This window comes from Merops nubicus, unplaced genomic scaffold (genome assembly GCF_000691845.1).
Source record: "Merops nubicus isolate BGI_N331 unplaced genomic scaffold, ASM69184v1 scaffold20622, whole genome shotgun sequence".
NCBI lineage: Eukaryota > Metazoa > Chordata > Aves > Coraciiformes > Meropidae > Merops > Merops nubicus.
The window spans coordinates 9,115-20,611 of NW_008593107.1; the positions used below are offsets into that span (position 1 = coordinate 9,115).

The 11,497-nt window shown below is 52.3% G+C and overlaps 1 protein-coding gene across 1 annotated transcript in view; it reads right to left on the reverse strand.

Moving 5' to 3' along the window:
• The window catches only part of TTC18 (tetratricopeptide repeat domain 18), a gene marked incomplete at both ends in the record, with an annotated part of 18,222 nt that extends 6,911 nt beyond the window's left edge, over window positions 1-11,311 (reverse strand). The window contains 12 exons of the mRNA XM_008935371.1: window positions 412-503; window positions 972-1,052; window positions 1,278-1,433; window positions 2,783-2,917; window positions 4,177-4,276; window positions 5,308-5,399; window positions 5,811-5,993; window positions 6,457-6,633; window positions 8,176-8,255; window positions 8,501-8,596; window positions 8,884-9,070; window positions 11,200-11,311. Coding sequence (XP_008933619.1) covers window positions 412-503; window positions 972-1,052; window positions 1,278-1,433; window positions 2,783-2,917; window positions 4,177-4,276; window positions 5,308-5,399; window positions 5,811-5,993; window positions 6,457-6,633; window positions 8,176-8,255; window positions 8,501-8,596; window positions 8,884-9,070; window positions 11,200-11,311 — 1,491 coding nt within the window. The remainder of the gene's footprint in view (window positions 1-411; window positions 504-971; window positions 1,053-1,277; window positions 1,434-2,782; window positions 2,918-4,176; window positions 4,277-5,307; window positions 5,400-5,810; window positions 5,994-6,456; window positions 6,634-8,175; window positions 8,256-8,500; window positions 8,597-8,883; window positions 9,071-11,199) is intronic.
• Between the last annotated feature and the right edge of the window lie 186 nt (window positions 11,312-11,497).

Genomic DNA, 11,497 nt, shown 5'->3' on the forward strand with positions numbered 1-11,497 from the left:
GAAAGAGGAGAGATCGCAGCGGGGAAGTTCCAGCAGCGCTACCTGGGGCACTCTGTGCTGGTGGCCAGTCCAGACCCTGACCGAGCAGCTGAACATCACATGCCAGAGCCCAACCCGGGGGGGATTAGTGGGGAACAAAGCCCTGGCAGGAACAGGGGCAGTCGTGCTGCTCTGGTGTCTCTTTCTGAGAGCAATGCCAGGGAGATGCCAGCTCGGATGAACGCGTTTTCCCGATGCCCCCGCTGCCATCTCCCGAGCAGCCTGGCCAAGCCCTCCCCCTGACTGCAGCAGGCTTTGGCTCAGGCCCTGGGTTGTCCTTGCAGAGCCCTGTGAGGGGGTGGCTCCCCTGGCAGCCCCGTTGCCACCCTGCAGGAGGCAGCTGCCAGCCCCCGAGGCGTGCCGGGGCTTTACCGTCCGGCGAGCTCCTGCGGCGAGCGCTTGGGTACCAAGGCCTTGTCCAGCTTGATCTCCACCACCAGGAAGGTTCCTGCTTCCACGTATTGCTGTGAAGATAAAGGTGGCTCTCTCAGCATCGTGCTGGCTAAACCTGTTACCGACAGGATGAAAGACTGAGTGCAGAGCTAGAGCTCTGCAGCGAATCCTCTTCCAACTGCAGAGGTACAACCTGCTCTCTCCGAAGGATCTACAGCAGAATTCAGCTGAAGAAACCAGGCTAGGAAAAAACCCAGAGAATCAATCTGCTTGCAGAAGGAATCTGCGTTCAAGATGCTTTGAGGAAGAAGCCAAAACACAAAATAATCCTTTGAAATAAAGGCCTGATTATTTAGAGAGACCTTCCCACAGCCCAATGCCCTCCGGCTGGACGTCACTGGAAGAACTCCAGGACAATATCTACGTAAAACAACCCTCGTCCAGCTCACTCTGGAAGGATTTAATTGCGTGCAAGGTGCGAGACGCTGGGGCAGTGCTGGTCTAGCAGCTTCTCCTGCTCTTTAGAGATCCATAATTACCTGTCCATCAAGGCTGAGAGTTGTGGCGTTTTCAGCTTCTACGGTGGCATCCGACGGCTGGAGTTTGGTGGTGATGGACATCTATTGAAGGAAAAAGAAATGGTGTCTCCTGTTAGAGCTTCAATAAGCCTCACACCTTCTCAAGTTCAGGATGAGAGCTGTACAGTTGTTCAGGATGGAACAAAATGTCAAGGTAATGAGAAAGTCCAAGTTGGTGCAGCATCAGTCCCTGGTTTCTGCGTGCCCCAGCTAACTCTGAGGTGGAAATGGAGCAACTGTGCCCCAACGTGCCCCTCTAGACCTTACCATTCGGTTGGAATCCTTGTCTTTGGTGGCTTTGTCTTCCTTCTGAGCCTTGGGGGGAGCAGCTCTGGGAGCACTGACTCCTGAAGCCCACGACCCTCTCTTAGTCAGACCGAGCTGCGTCCCCAGATCCCGGAAAACACTGCGCTGACTTTTGGTCTGAAAAGAGAGGCAACAGAAGGAATCAAGGGACACTCTAGGCTTCCCCAACCCTTTGCCTTAACCCCTCGCACAGCAAAACACATTGTCAGGGTCCTAAATGCATTTAGCAGCTCTGCAACGCTGCCCTCCTCTCCTGTTTTAGCTGCTGGTGCTCCAGGGCAGCTCTGGAACCTCAGGTTAGACAGTGAAATGAGTTGTCTGAGAAAGCCTCAAATGTGGCTCCCTGTCTTCTCTCAAGAGCTGCATCTCAACCCTTGATTCTTGCCTGGGCTATGGAGTAGATATGTTGGAGCCCAGCCCCGTGCTGCCCTGATCCTGACCCACTGGCCTCAATTCCTGGCTCATTGCTCTAGAGCTGCTGGTGATTTGGGCTGTTAGATGAACCTGGCTGCCCCCCACCGGGTCTGCTCTGCACTCTCAGCCCCCAGCCCACCTCCTGCTGTGGAGCTCACTGCAGTGAATTGCAAGGAACAGGGCTTTTTTTTTTTCAAATTATCTACTTGACCACCCAGACAGGCAGTTCCCTCCCAGTCATCACCATTATAGGGGCTTGTAAGACCCTGGGGAGGGGATGAAGCAGCTGTACTGACACCACTTAGACCAAGGAGCAGCCACAAAACCAGAGAATGAGAACATGTCCCAGAGAAATGCTGCAGGTCGAGGAGCACCGTGCAGCCACGAGGCCATTAACCAGGGTGGCAAAGGTGAGCAGGGACCAGAGGTGTGCCCAGCCCTGCTTCCAACAGCCAGCAGGAGCAGGGGGGGCAGGAGGAGGGCTCTGATTCACCCAGCTCCCGTGGCCTGGCACGACAGGAGCCGTGGGCAGAGAAAGCAGGCTGGGCATCTGCCCTCCTGAAACCAGCTCAGGTCTGTTCCAGGAGTGCTGTGGGAAAACAGAGTTGTGACCATCACTCTTAGGAACAGAGAGGGGGGAGAAAAGCAAAAGACAAATAAACCTCCGTGAGCTGAAAGAGCTCCAGTGACAGCTTTTTTTGGTGGTTGCCTGGGGTAACGCCATCCTTTCAGAGCCACTGTTTGCTCTTCCCAGCAACGTTTGCCCATGTTCCAGACTGGGGAGAGAGAGAGGAGTGTTCTTACAGCTCTCTCCCTGCCCAGCTGCTGGCAGAGAAGGGAGCAGAGGAAGATTCAGAGCCCCTCTCAGCCCTGGAACCCAGAAACCTTCGAGAAGTCTCCACCTCAAAGCTCCTCTGATTTTTTTTTCCCCCTCCATCCCCAGGAGGGCAGTGAAATTTCAGAGCCAGCCTCTGAGCAGCACGCTGCCCGTGGTGCCCACTCCCAAACCTGGGCAAAGAGGGTTGGAGTGGAGCTCTCTGCTCTGCTCTCACCTTCTCGAGCACCTCTTTGTCTTGGTAGCTAAAGACAGGGAAAGCCCCTCGGATCTGCTTCACACCAGGGCACAGCAAAGGCACCACGTTGACATAGGCCACGCCGTGGAAGGAAATCTGCTTCTCCTCATCTCCCTGGAAACACAGAGCAAAGGGACTGAGCCACTGAACAGCCTGTTGCTCTTTGAGGAAACGAGGTCACGGGTCCCATTAAGAAGAGGCCACACCACAAAGGGATGGACACGATTGAGCCAGTGGCTCCCACTGGCACAGAGCCCAGACAACCTGGCTGAAAACACTGGGAGCCATTGGATAGAGGGAATAGCAATTGGGCTGCAGTCCTTGCAGGGCAGCTTCTCTCCCCCGTGCCCACGACTGTGCTGTTCCTCTTTGGGAGATAGAGCTGCAGAATTACCCACTGGGGGGTTAGAAATCTGAGTGATGCCATCAGAGCATGGTCAGGTTTGAAAGCAGGTCCCTAAGGAGGTTTGAGAACACAGGCTGGTGGCAGACTGCTGAGAGGAAAGGAGAAGGAGCTGCAAAACCCTGGCACCAGTGAGTGCTGAAAGGGATTTCTACCAAGTTATAGGAAGGCTCCAAGGAGACCTTGTGGCCCTCCAGGATTTCAAGGGGCTTGTCAGAAAGCTGGGGGGGGCTTTTGAGCAGGGGCTGTTGGGACAGGACAAGGGGGGATGGTTTGAAACTCAAAGAGGGAGATGTAGACTAGAGAGAAGGAAAAATTTTCTACACTGAGGGTGCTGAGCCCCTGGCCCAGGCTGCCCAGAGAGGTGGTAGATGGATCCCTGGAGCCATTCCAGGGGAGGCTGAGCAGGGCTCTGAGCACCCTGCTCTAGTTGGGGATGTCCCTGCTCCCTGCAGGGGGGTGGGACTGGATGAGCTTGAAAGGTCCCTTCCAACCCAAACAAATCCAATTCTATGACTTTGCCCTGGAACAGATTAGGAGCTCTCACACGACCAGCCTCCAGGAACAGACCCATTAGCCAAGGGGCTGATTCTCTGTTCAATCACCCCAGGTTATGTGCAAGAGCAGAACTTATTTACAGCCTGAGAAAGGAGGCCTGAATTTCTTCCAGATGTTCCAAAACCCCTTTGGCCAAAGATAAGCTCAATGAATTACCTTAATTCTTAAAAAGAATCCTCTCCCAACCCCTTCCCACCAAGCTACTGCAGAGGGTCAGTGTGAGCTCTGTAGGCAGAAGGAAAACCAAGACTGATTGATTGATAAGATTGATTAAAACCCCTTGGATTAATCCCTTTAGAAAGCCCCTCGTTCTCTCGACTTGCTTTAGGTGGTTCAAGGCTGGGTTTGGCATCACAAAGGCAATGAAAGGAAAATGCTCAGTAACACAACATCTCTCTCTCCCCACTCCTACCTTATCAGCTTTGCTGGTTTTCCCTTTGCTGGGTGCAGCCACAGCCACCCTGCAGACCTCCAGGGGCCAGTAGTGGCAGGTGGAGATGCACTTCTGCAGGCTAAACACGAAAGAAGGGCCCTGAGAAGAGGCAGAAACCAAGCTGCAGAGCCACCCTGCCAGCCTCCTTCCCCCCCAAAACATCCCCCCTGGGTTTGCCCTGACCCAGTCCCCCCCAGCAAGCACCCTCAGACCACAGGAACACGTGTGCTTGGGGACAGGCTCAGTACATTTTCTTCTCCATCCACTGCTCTGTGTGTGTTTATGGCACAACCAGCTCTAAAACAATTGTGAGAACAACACACTAGATTTCTCTTTCTCCCCTGGCTACTTCAGAAATGAAACGAATCACAAGGAATGTGATTGTCTTTGGTATAAAACCTGAATTGCACAGAGAAATTGGGACCCTGAGCTCTCATTCAATGTGCCTGGTAACTCTGAAACCAGCAGGCAGGTTGATGAAAGTGTAAAGGGAGAGGAAAAAAATAAAACAATTAAACCCCAAACCAAATAGAAGGGAGAATTTCCACACAGGAGGAGTGATTTGGCTGTGAAACTCCCAGTTGTGATGCAGCTGAGGCCAAGAACATGGCAGGATTCAAAGAAAGGGGATACTCATCCTGATCTTGAGTATGTTAGGAAGAAGTTCTTCAGTATGAGGGTGACAGATTCACTGGAATAGTTTTCCCAGAGAGTTGGTGGAGGCCCCATCCCTGGAGACGTTCAAGGTCAGGCTTGACAAGGCTCTGAGCAGCCTGACCTAGTTGGAGATGTCCCTGCTTACAGCAGGGGGGGTTGGACTAGGTGACCTTTGGAGGTCTAACCCAAACATTCTATGATTCTATCTCTCTGCTGCCCTTTCCTTCAAACAGGGAAGAGCCCCAGCCCCTGTTGCTGGCAGCCTGAGCAAGTGTTTACACCCTCTTTGGCCATCAGACAGCCACAGGATGAGGCAGAGCCACGTTTTGGCCCCCCTGAGAGGTCTGAGAGCACCTGCATTTGCCATTCCCTGCCTCAGGTCACTCAGCTGAGCGTGCTCTGGGTGGTTTCTCCCCCCAGCACTCCACACTGGCAGGATCTCAGGTCCCTTACGTGAGCACTGCAGCAGGATCCAGGTACCGGCGCCTCTCCACGTCCCACACGATTCTCCTCCTGCCTTCTGCTTGGATCCTAAATTCCCTGTCCTGGGAGAAACAGCAAGAGGTCAGAGGCAGGACAGCAATCTCCTCAACCTGCACCATCCTCCAGAACATTCCCTGGAGGAGAAGTCAGAGAGAAGTGCCCAGCTTGCCTTCCCCACACCATCCTAGCAGGGTACCCCCTGCAGACACCACAGCCTGGGAGGATGAAAAGCCTGGCTCCCAAGGAGACAACTCCCAGCCCAGCAGCTCAGGGAGCAGGCAACTGAAGCTGTGGCCCAGATGAGCCAGCAGCACCCCAGGGAACTCTCCTGCAGAGCCACCATCCCAGAGGGACCACCTCTGAGTCTGGACCAACCCCCCACCTTCCACCCTAAGGAGTCTCTGCAAGCCTCAGTCCCTTCAGGGAGAGCTGCTGGTCCTCTCCCAGCCACACCACTGCCCGTCCTTCCTCACCTCTCTTTTGTTGAGCTCTCCATCCTCATCCTCATAGGGACCACCGGTGATGAAGGAGTTGGGTATGCTCAGAGCACCAGGGGCCACGAGGTCACCAAGGGGCCAGTTTTTGGGCCGAGGTAAGGGCTCTTTTTCACCAGCAAGCTTCAGGATGCCATTCGTGAAGAGCAAGGGGAATTCCTCCTGGAGAACCAGGAGAATGAAAGGACTTTGTTTCTCCAACATGAGCAGGAGGTTGGAGCCAGGTAGGGGTCGGGCTCTTCTCCCAAGGAACAAGCCATAGGATGAGAGGAGATGGTCTCAAGTTGTGCCAGGGGAGGTTTAAGTTGGATATTAGGAAAAATGTCTTCCCTGAAAAGGTTGTCCAGGCTGCCCAGGGCAGTGGTGGAGTCCCCACCCCTGGAGGGGTTTCCAAGCTGTGGAGATGTGGTGTGAGGGACAGGGGGCAGTGGGGACCTGGCAGGGCTGGGGGAAGGGTTGGACTCTATGATCTTAAAGGTGTCTTCCAAACAAAAGGACTCGATGATTCTAAAAGCTGCTGTAGACCCCATGGGCCTGGACACTTGTTCCAGGGTGCTGACCATGGGAGAACAATCCACTCTGTAGCAGCCAAAATCCCCCTCCCTGCACCCAGCCCACTTCTCACCTCCCCAGGGGCTGGAACTTGCAAGCAGGCCATGTAGTTCTGCAGGGCTGCAGAGGGAGGAAATGCTTCTGGGACAGAATAAGCTGCCTCCAGGGTGACAGTCAGGAGGTTACCCTTGGAAAGCTCTGCTGGGGAAAGCAGAGGCTCTTCGGTGCACACTGTCACCTCAAGGGCACCCTGGGAGACAAGGATAAAGGACAGCAAGTAACTAGAACATGATAAGAGCTGGAGTTTTGTGTCCAGTTCCAGGCTCTCCAGTTCAAGAGAGACAAGGAGCTACTGGAGAGAGGCCAGTGGAGGCTACAGAGATGCTGAGGGGCTGGAGCATCTCCGTGCCAGGCCCGGCTGAGAGCCCTGGGGCTGTGCAGCTGGAGAGGAGAAGCCTCAGAGGGGATCTGAGCAGTGCTGAGCAAGAGCTAAAGGGCCCCGGGGGGCAAGAGGCTGGGGCCAGACTCTGCTCAGTGGTGCCCAGGGACAGGACAAGGGGCAACGGGCACCAACTGGAACCCAGGAGGTGCCACCTGAGCAGGAGGAGAAACTTCTTTGGGGTGAGGGTGCAGAGCCTGGAGCAGCTGCCCAGAGAGGCTGTGGAGTCTCCTGCTCTGGAGAGATCCCAAACCCTCCTGGCTGTGACCCTGGGCACCCTGCTGTGGGTGAGCTGCTGGAGCAAAGGGTTGGAGGAGATGATCTCCATAGGTCCCTCCCAACCCCACCACTGTGCTGGGGTTCTGTGCTAACTCTCCTGGCTCTTAAGGGAGAAGCAGAAACCCAAGGGCAAAATGTATAACAGCATCTTCTTCCTCACCTCAGATGTAAAAGAAAACAGAGCACCACAGGAAAGGAATTTCATGATCAATTTGTCTGAATTGTGGTATTTGCTGCATTTGGAGCCTGCTTGAGTCATGGCACATGCCCCAAGGATCTCATAAACCAAGCCATGGAGAAGCAGCCAGGGTCTCATAAAACCAACCACAGAGAAAGAATATAGTAGGGATGGAAAATAATTCTTTTCCTGGAGCTATTTTGGGCACACCAAACTAGGGCCAGGCTCTGCCTCTGCTCTACCTCCACACTTTCTGTGCTGTCTTTAATTTCTGGTCAGCATTTATCATCTGTCCCCCCCCTGAGGAGCTCCCCCCCTGCCTTGCTTACGATGGAACACCTCTTAAATACAGAGAAGCTCATGCAACAGCCACCCCTCCAACTCATTCACAGCAAGAACCCACAGGCAAATCCAGGAGCCAAATTAGACACGTTTTCCCACTCTCATTCTTCCCTCCCTGCTTTATTCACTTTTCAAGCACTAAATGAATCAGGACCTTGTAGGAGAGGCAGTCAGAGCTGGCACTATAATGGACTCTGAGACATTTTATCCACAGAAATGAAGATGAATAAAGCCAGGCAGGTAATCCTGCCTGTTTGGGTTTTTTTTTTACCCCTGTTTTTCAGCACTGGGCTTTCCACCTAGGATATATTTTTTTTCCCCAGCAATTCAGTAGCTCAGTAGCTGCCCACATTAAGAGTTCCTAGCATGACCTCACCCATCACAGGCAACCAGGGACAGACGTCAATGGGAGCAGGAAAAGCCTCCAAGCTTGTAACATATAGAGCAGTAACAACACCTCGGTGATGAGTGAGGTGGCTGAGTCATGCTCACTTTCCTCTTCAAGAGCAGTGGAGAGCTGAAGGAGCCAAGGAACACTTCCAAATTCCACATACCTGGGCCTCCAGGTGAAGGCTCTCTGATGGGAAGGTAGGCACTGCATACAGAGGAGCCAAGACTTTAAATGAAGACTGCCCTGGGAAGAAACAGGAATGAGAAGAGCAGAAAGTGAGACCCTCTGTAGAGAAATTGTGGCCTCACTCAAAACACTGAGCTACTGAGCCCTTCCCCCAGCCCCAGCTTTCTTCTACAGATGTTTCTTCTACAGTAAGTTGTCATCAGGGGTCCATCAGCAAAGGTCAAAACGTGCCAGGGAGCAAGAGGTGGAGTAAGTCAGGGAGCAAGAAGGGGTTATAGGGGCCATGAAAGTTGATGTCATACCTTGCAACAGAGGTAGAAGGTCCACCACAGCTTGGCCAAGAGGCAGAGTCTTCTCCTTCTGCCTCTTGTCCTTTGGCAACACTTCTATCACTGTCACTAGAGAGATGAAGAGAGAGGAGCTGGCAGAGTTTCAGGCAGCAGTTCAGGGGCTGCAAAGGGTCTGTGTCTGGCACATGCTCCTAACTTCACCTCCCATGACCAACAAGCACAGTGGAGCCAAGAAGCACAGGCCAACACCAAAGAGGACTCTTCATGCTGCCAGAGGTGGACACAGCAGTGCTGAGACCCCCCCAAATGCTACCAAAGGGCTGTTGTTCTTGAAGGAGCAACCCCTGCTGGCAGCACCCACCTCCAGGGAGGGAAATTTGGCCCCAGCTACTCACAGAGCAGAGGGTTTTGCACAACATCATCCAAGGAGATGGGCCCATCAGGGCTGCACTCGAAGCTGGTCATGAAATGGTAGTTGGCTGTCCCATCTGGCAAGACATCAGCCGTGGAGGAGTCTCCCAGGATGGCTCCCTTGTGCTCCACACGCACCAAGGTGACTGACAGGTCACTTTTGAGAGTCTTCTGCCAAACAAACAGCACACGAAGCAGTTGGCTCGGCAGCACCAGGCCCAGGATCAAAGCTGCCTCTGGATGGGCTTCACTGGTGGGGATCTTGGGCTGCTCCACAACAGGAATGGGGAAGAGGAGCAGAATTTGGCCATGTTGAGACCTCGCCCTTCCCTGCCTTTAGGGGGGAGAGTTCCTCCTCCACCACATCACTGGGTGCCCCAAGGACTATCAAGAACTGCAGCAGAGGGGATGGAGAAGTTTGGGCTTCACCCCAGGAAAGGCAACAAAAGGCATCTAAAGCAAATCCCAAATGACCCCACTGATATTTTTTGGGCTTCCAGCAAGCTTGAGGCTTTTCTCACCCCCTAAAAAGCAGCTCCTAGAGCTGCATGGATGAGCTCTCAGGACACTTGTGTCCATCACAGGCTTGCAGAATGCCCTGGCATCAAAGAAGAGCTCCAGGAAGCTCTTTGAGGAGCTCTCCAATTTGGTGTTACCTCACTTTGCTTTAAGGAGCCATGAGGAGGTTCAAGTTTTAAACTACTTTTTAATTTCATTTTTTTTATTTCAATTTGAAACATCATTTTAAATTACTTTTTAATTTCATTTTTTTTATTTCATTGAATTTAAATTTTTCACTTTCCTTTGTAATTTAAATTGAAATTTTGAAGCAGAAGGGCTTGAACACAGACAAGCAGGGATGGCAAGAGCAGAGGACAGGGCAGTAGGGATTGTCTTTAGTCCTGGGGATGCTTCACCTCTCCCCATGCCCCTGGGGTGATTTGTTCCATCTTGGCTCTTGCAGAGGGAGATTTCATGCACTTGGTTTTCATTTTGAGTCCTTCTTGTCTGGCTCTTTGAGCAGAATATATTCTCTGAATGGCTAAACAGAAGAATCCAATTAACCTTTCTGTGTACCACTAATTAGCCGAGGCTGCTCTCTCATCCTTTCTCTACATTCCTTCTCATTAAGCAGATTCCACACCTCTTACAGCTGGATTTGTTTTTATATATCGTTGTTATCATGACACTCTTTGCAACCTTCCCTCCTTTTGCCAAAGCTTTTTTGCTAAGATGGAACCATCAAAACCACAAAGCAACATTCCAGAACATTGTTTGCCCTCCTCTTACACCTCTCTCCTAAGATGCTGTTTGCTGAATTTTTTTGGTGTGAGAGGACCTCAAATACTACCACATAAAAACCTCAGGAAAAAAACCCCAGGCAGGTGCTTTTTGTTTGCTATTTTTTTTTTGGGTGGGGGTTCTGCTGCTAGAGCAGAAACAGGGATCTGCATTTTCCTCCTTGCAGCAGTAGCTGAGCTTCTCCTCTGCATTCCTTCCTAAATGCCAGTTCCTCTAGGAGATTTTAAGATGTCTCAGGCAGCACATGGAAATCACAGCAGTCAGGGTTTGACCACAACCAGCTCATAGCCTTGCCCTGCAGCCCCTGCTTTGTTAAAACTAGAGCCACTCCCTTGGGTTCCACAGAATTCTAACCCCTGAAAATCTGATTTTATCACCAAGGTGAGATCTTTTTTGAGGGATTTGTCTCATTTTTTTGCTTAAAAACCTGCTAAGTGGCATATAGTGGGGGCAGAGAGATACTTGCCAACACAGCACCACAAAAGGAGACCTTGTTGTGGCCTCTTAGTAATTAAAAGGCCCTAGAAGAACAATAGGCATAGAGACTTTTTAGCAAGGTCTTTTGCAACAGGATAAAGGGCTATAGGTTTAAACTTAAAAGAGGGAGATTCAGACTAGAGAGAAGGGAGAAATGTTTGACACTGAGGGTGGTGAGCCCCTGGCCCAGGCTGCCCAGAGAGGTGGTCGCTGCCCCATCCCTGGAACCATTCCAGGGGCTCTGAGCAACCTGCTCTAGTTGGACTAGATGAGCTTTAAAGGTCCCTTTCCACCCAAATTATTGTATGATTTTACAATTCCATGACCACAAAGGTGCCTTCCCCAACCTACATGAATCGCTAGCCCTCAGCAGGGAGGAGGTAGCCACAGCAGGCAAGGCTGAAACCCCAGTATCCTCACCATTCTTTCTGACACACCTGCTCTGGAACAGGCTCACATCCCACAGAACCACTCTGACCTCCCTTATTAAACCCTCAGAGACATTTTTAGGAGAACTTTACCAGTTCCTGTGCCTTCAGCACCGTGATCCGTACTGGTGTTACTGGTTGTGACTTGCTGGGAAGAGCAGGGGGCAAAGCAGAGGATTCTTTTCCAGCAGGGTCCTCCATGGTTCTGTGGGGAAGAGGAAAACGGAGCTGGGAGAAATATAACGTGGGAATTAGCTGGGAATTGATCCCCCCCATGCAGCTCTCAGCTCCTCCAGGTGCCTGTTAAGGGTTGAATGGAACAGCTCGATGGGCTCTGCCCCCGCTTCAGGCCTCGGGGTGCGGCCTGCAGCCCCTCACCGCACCAGGGGTG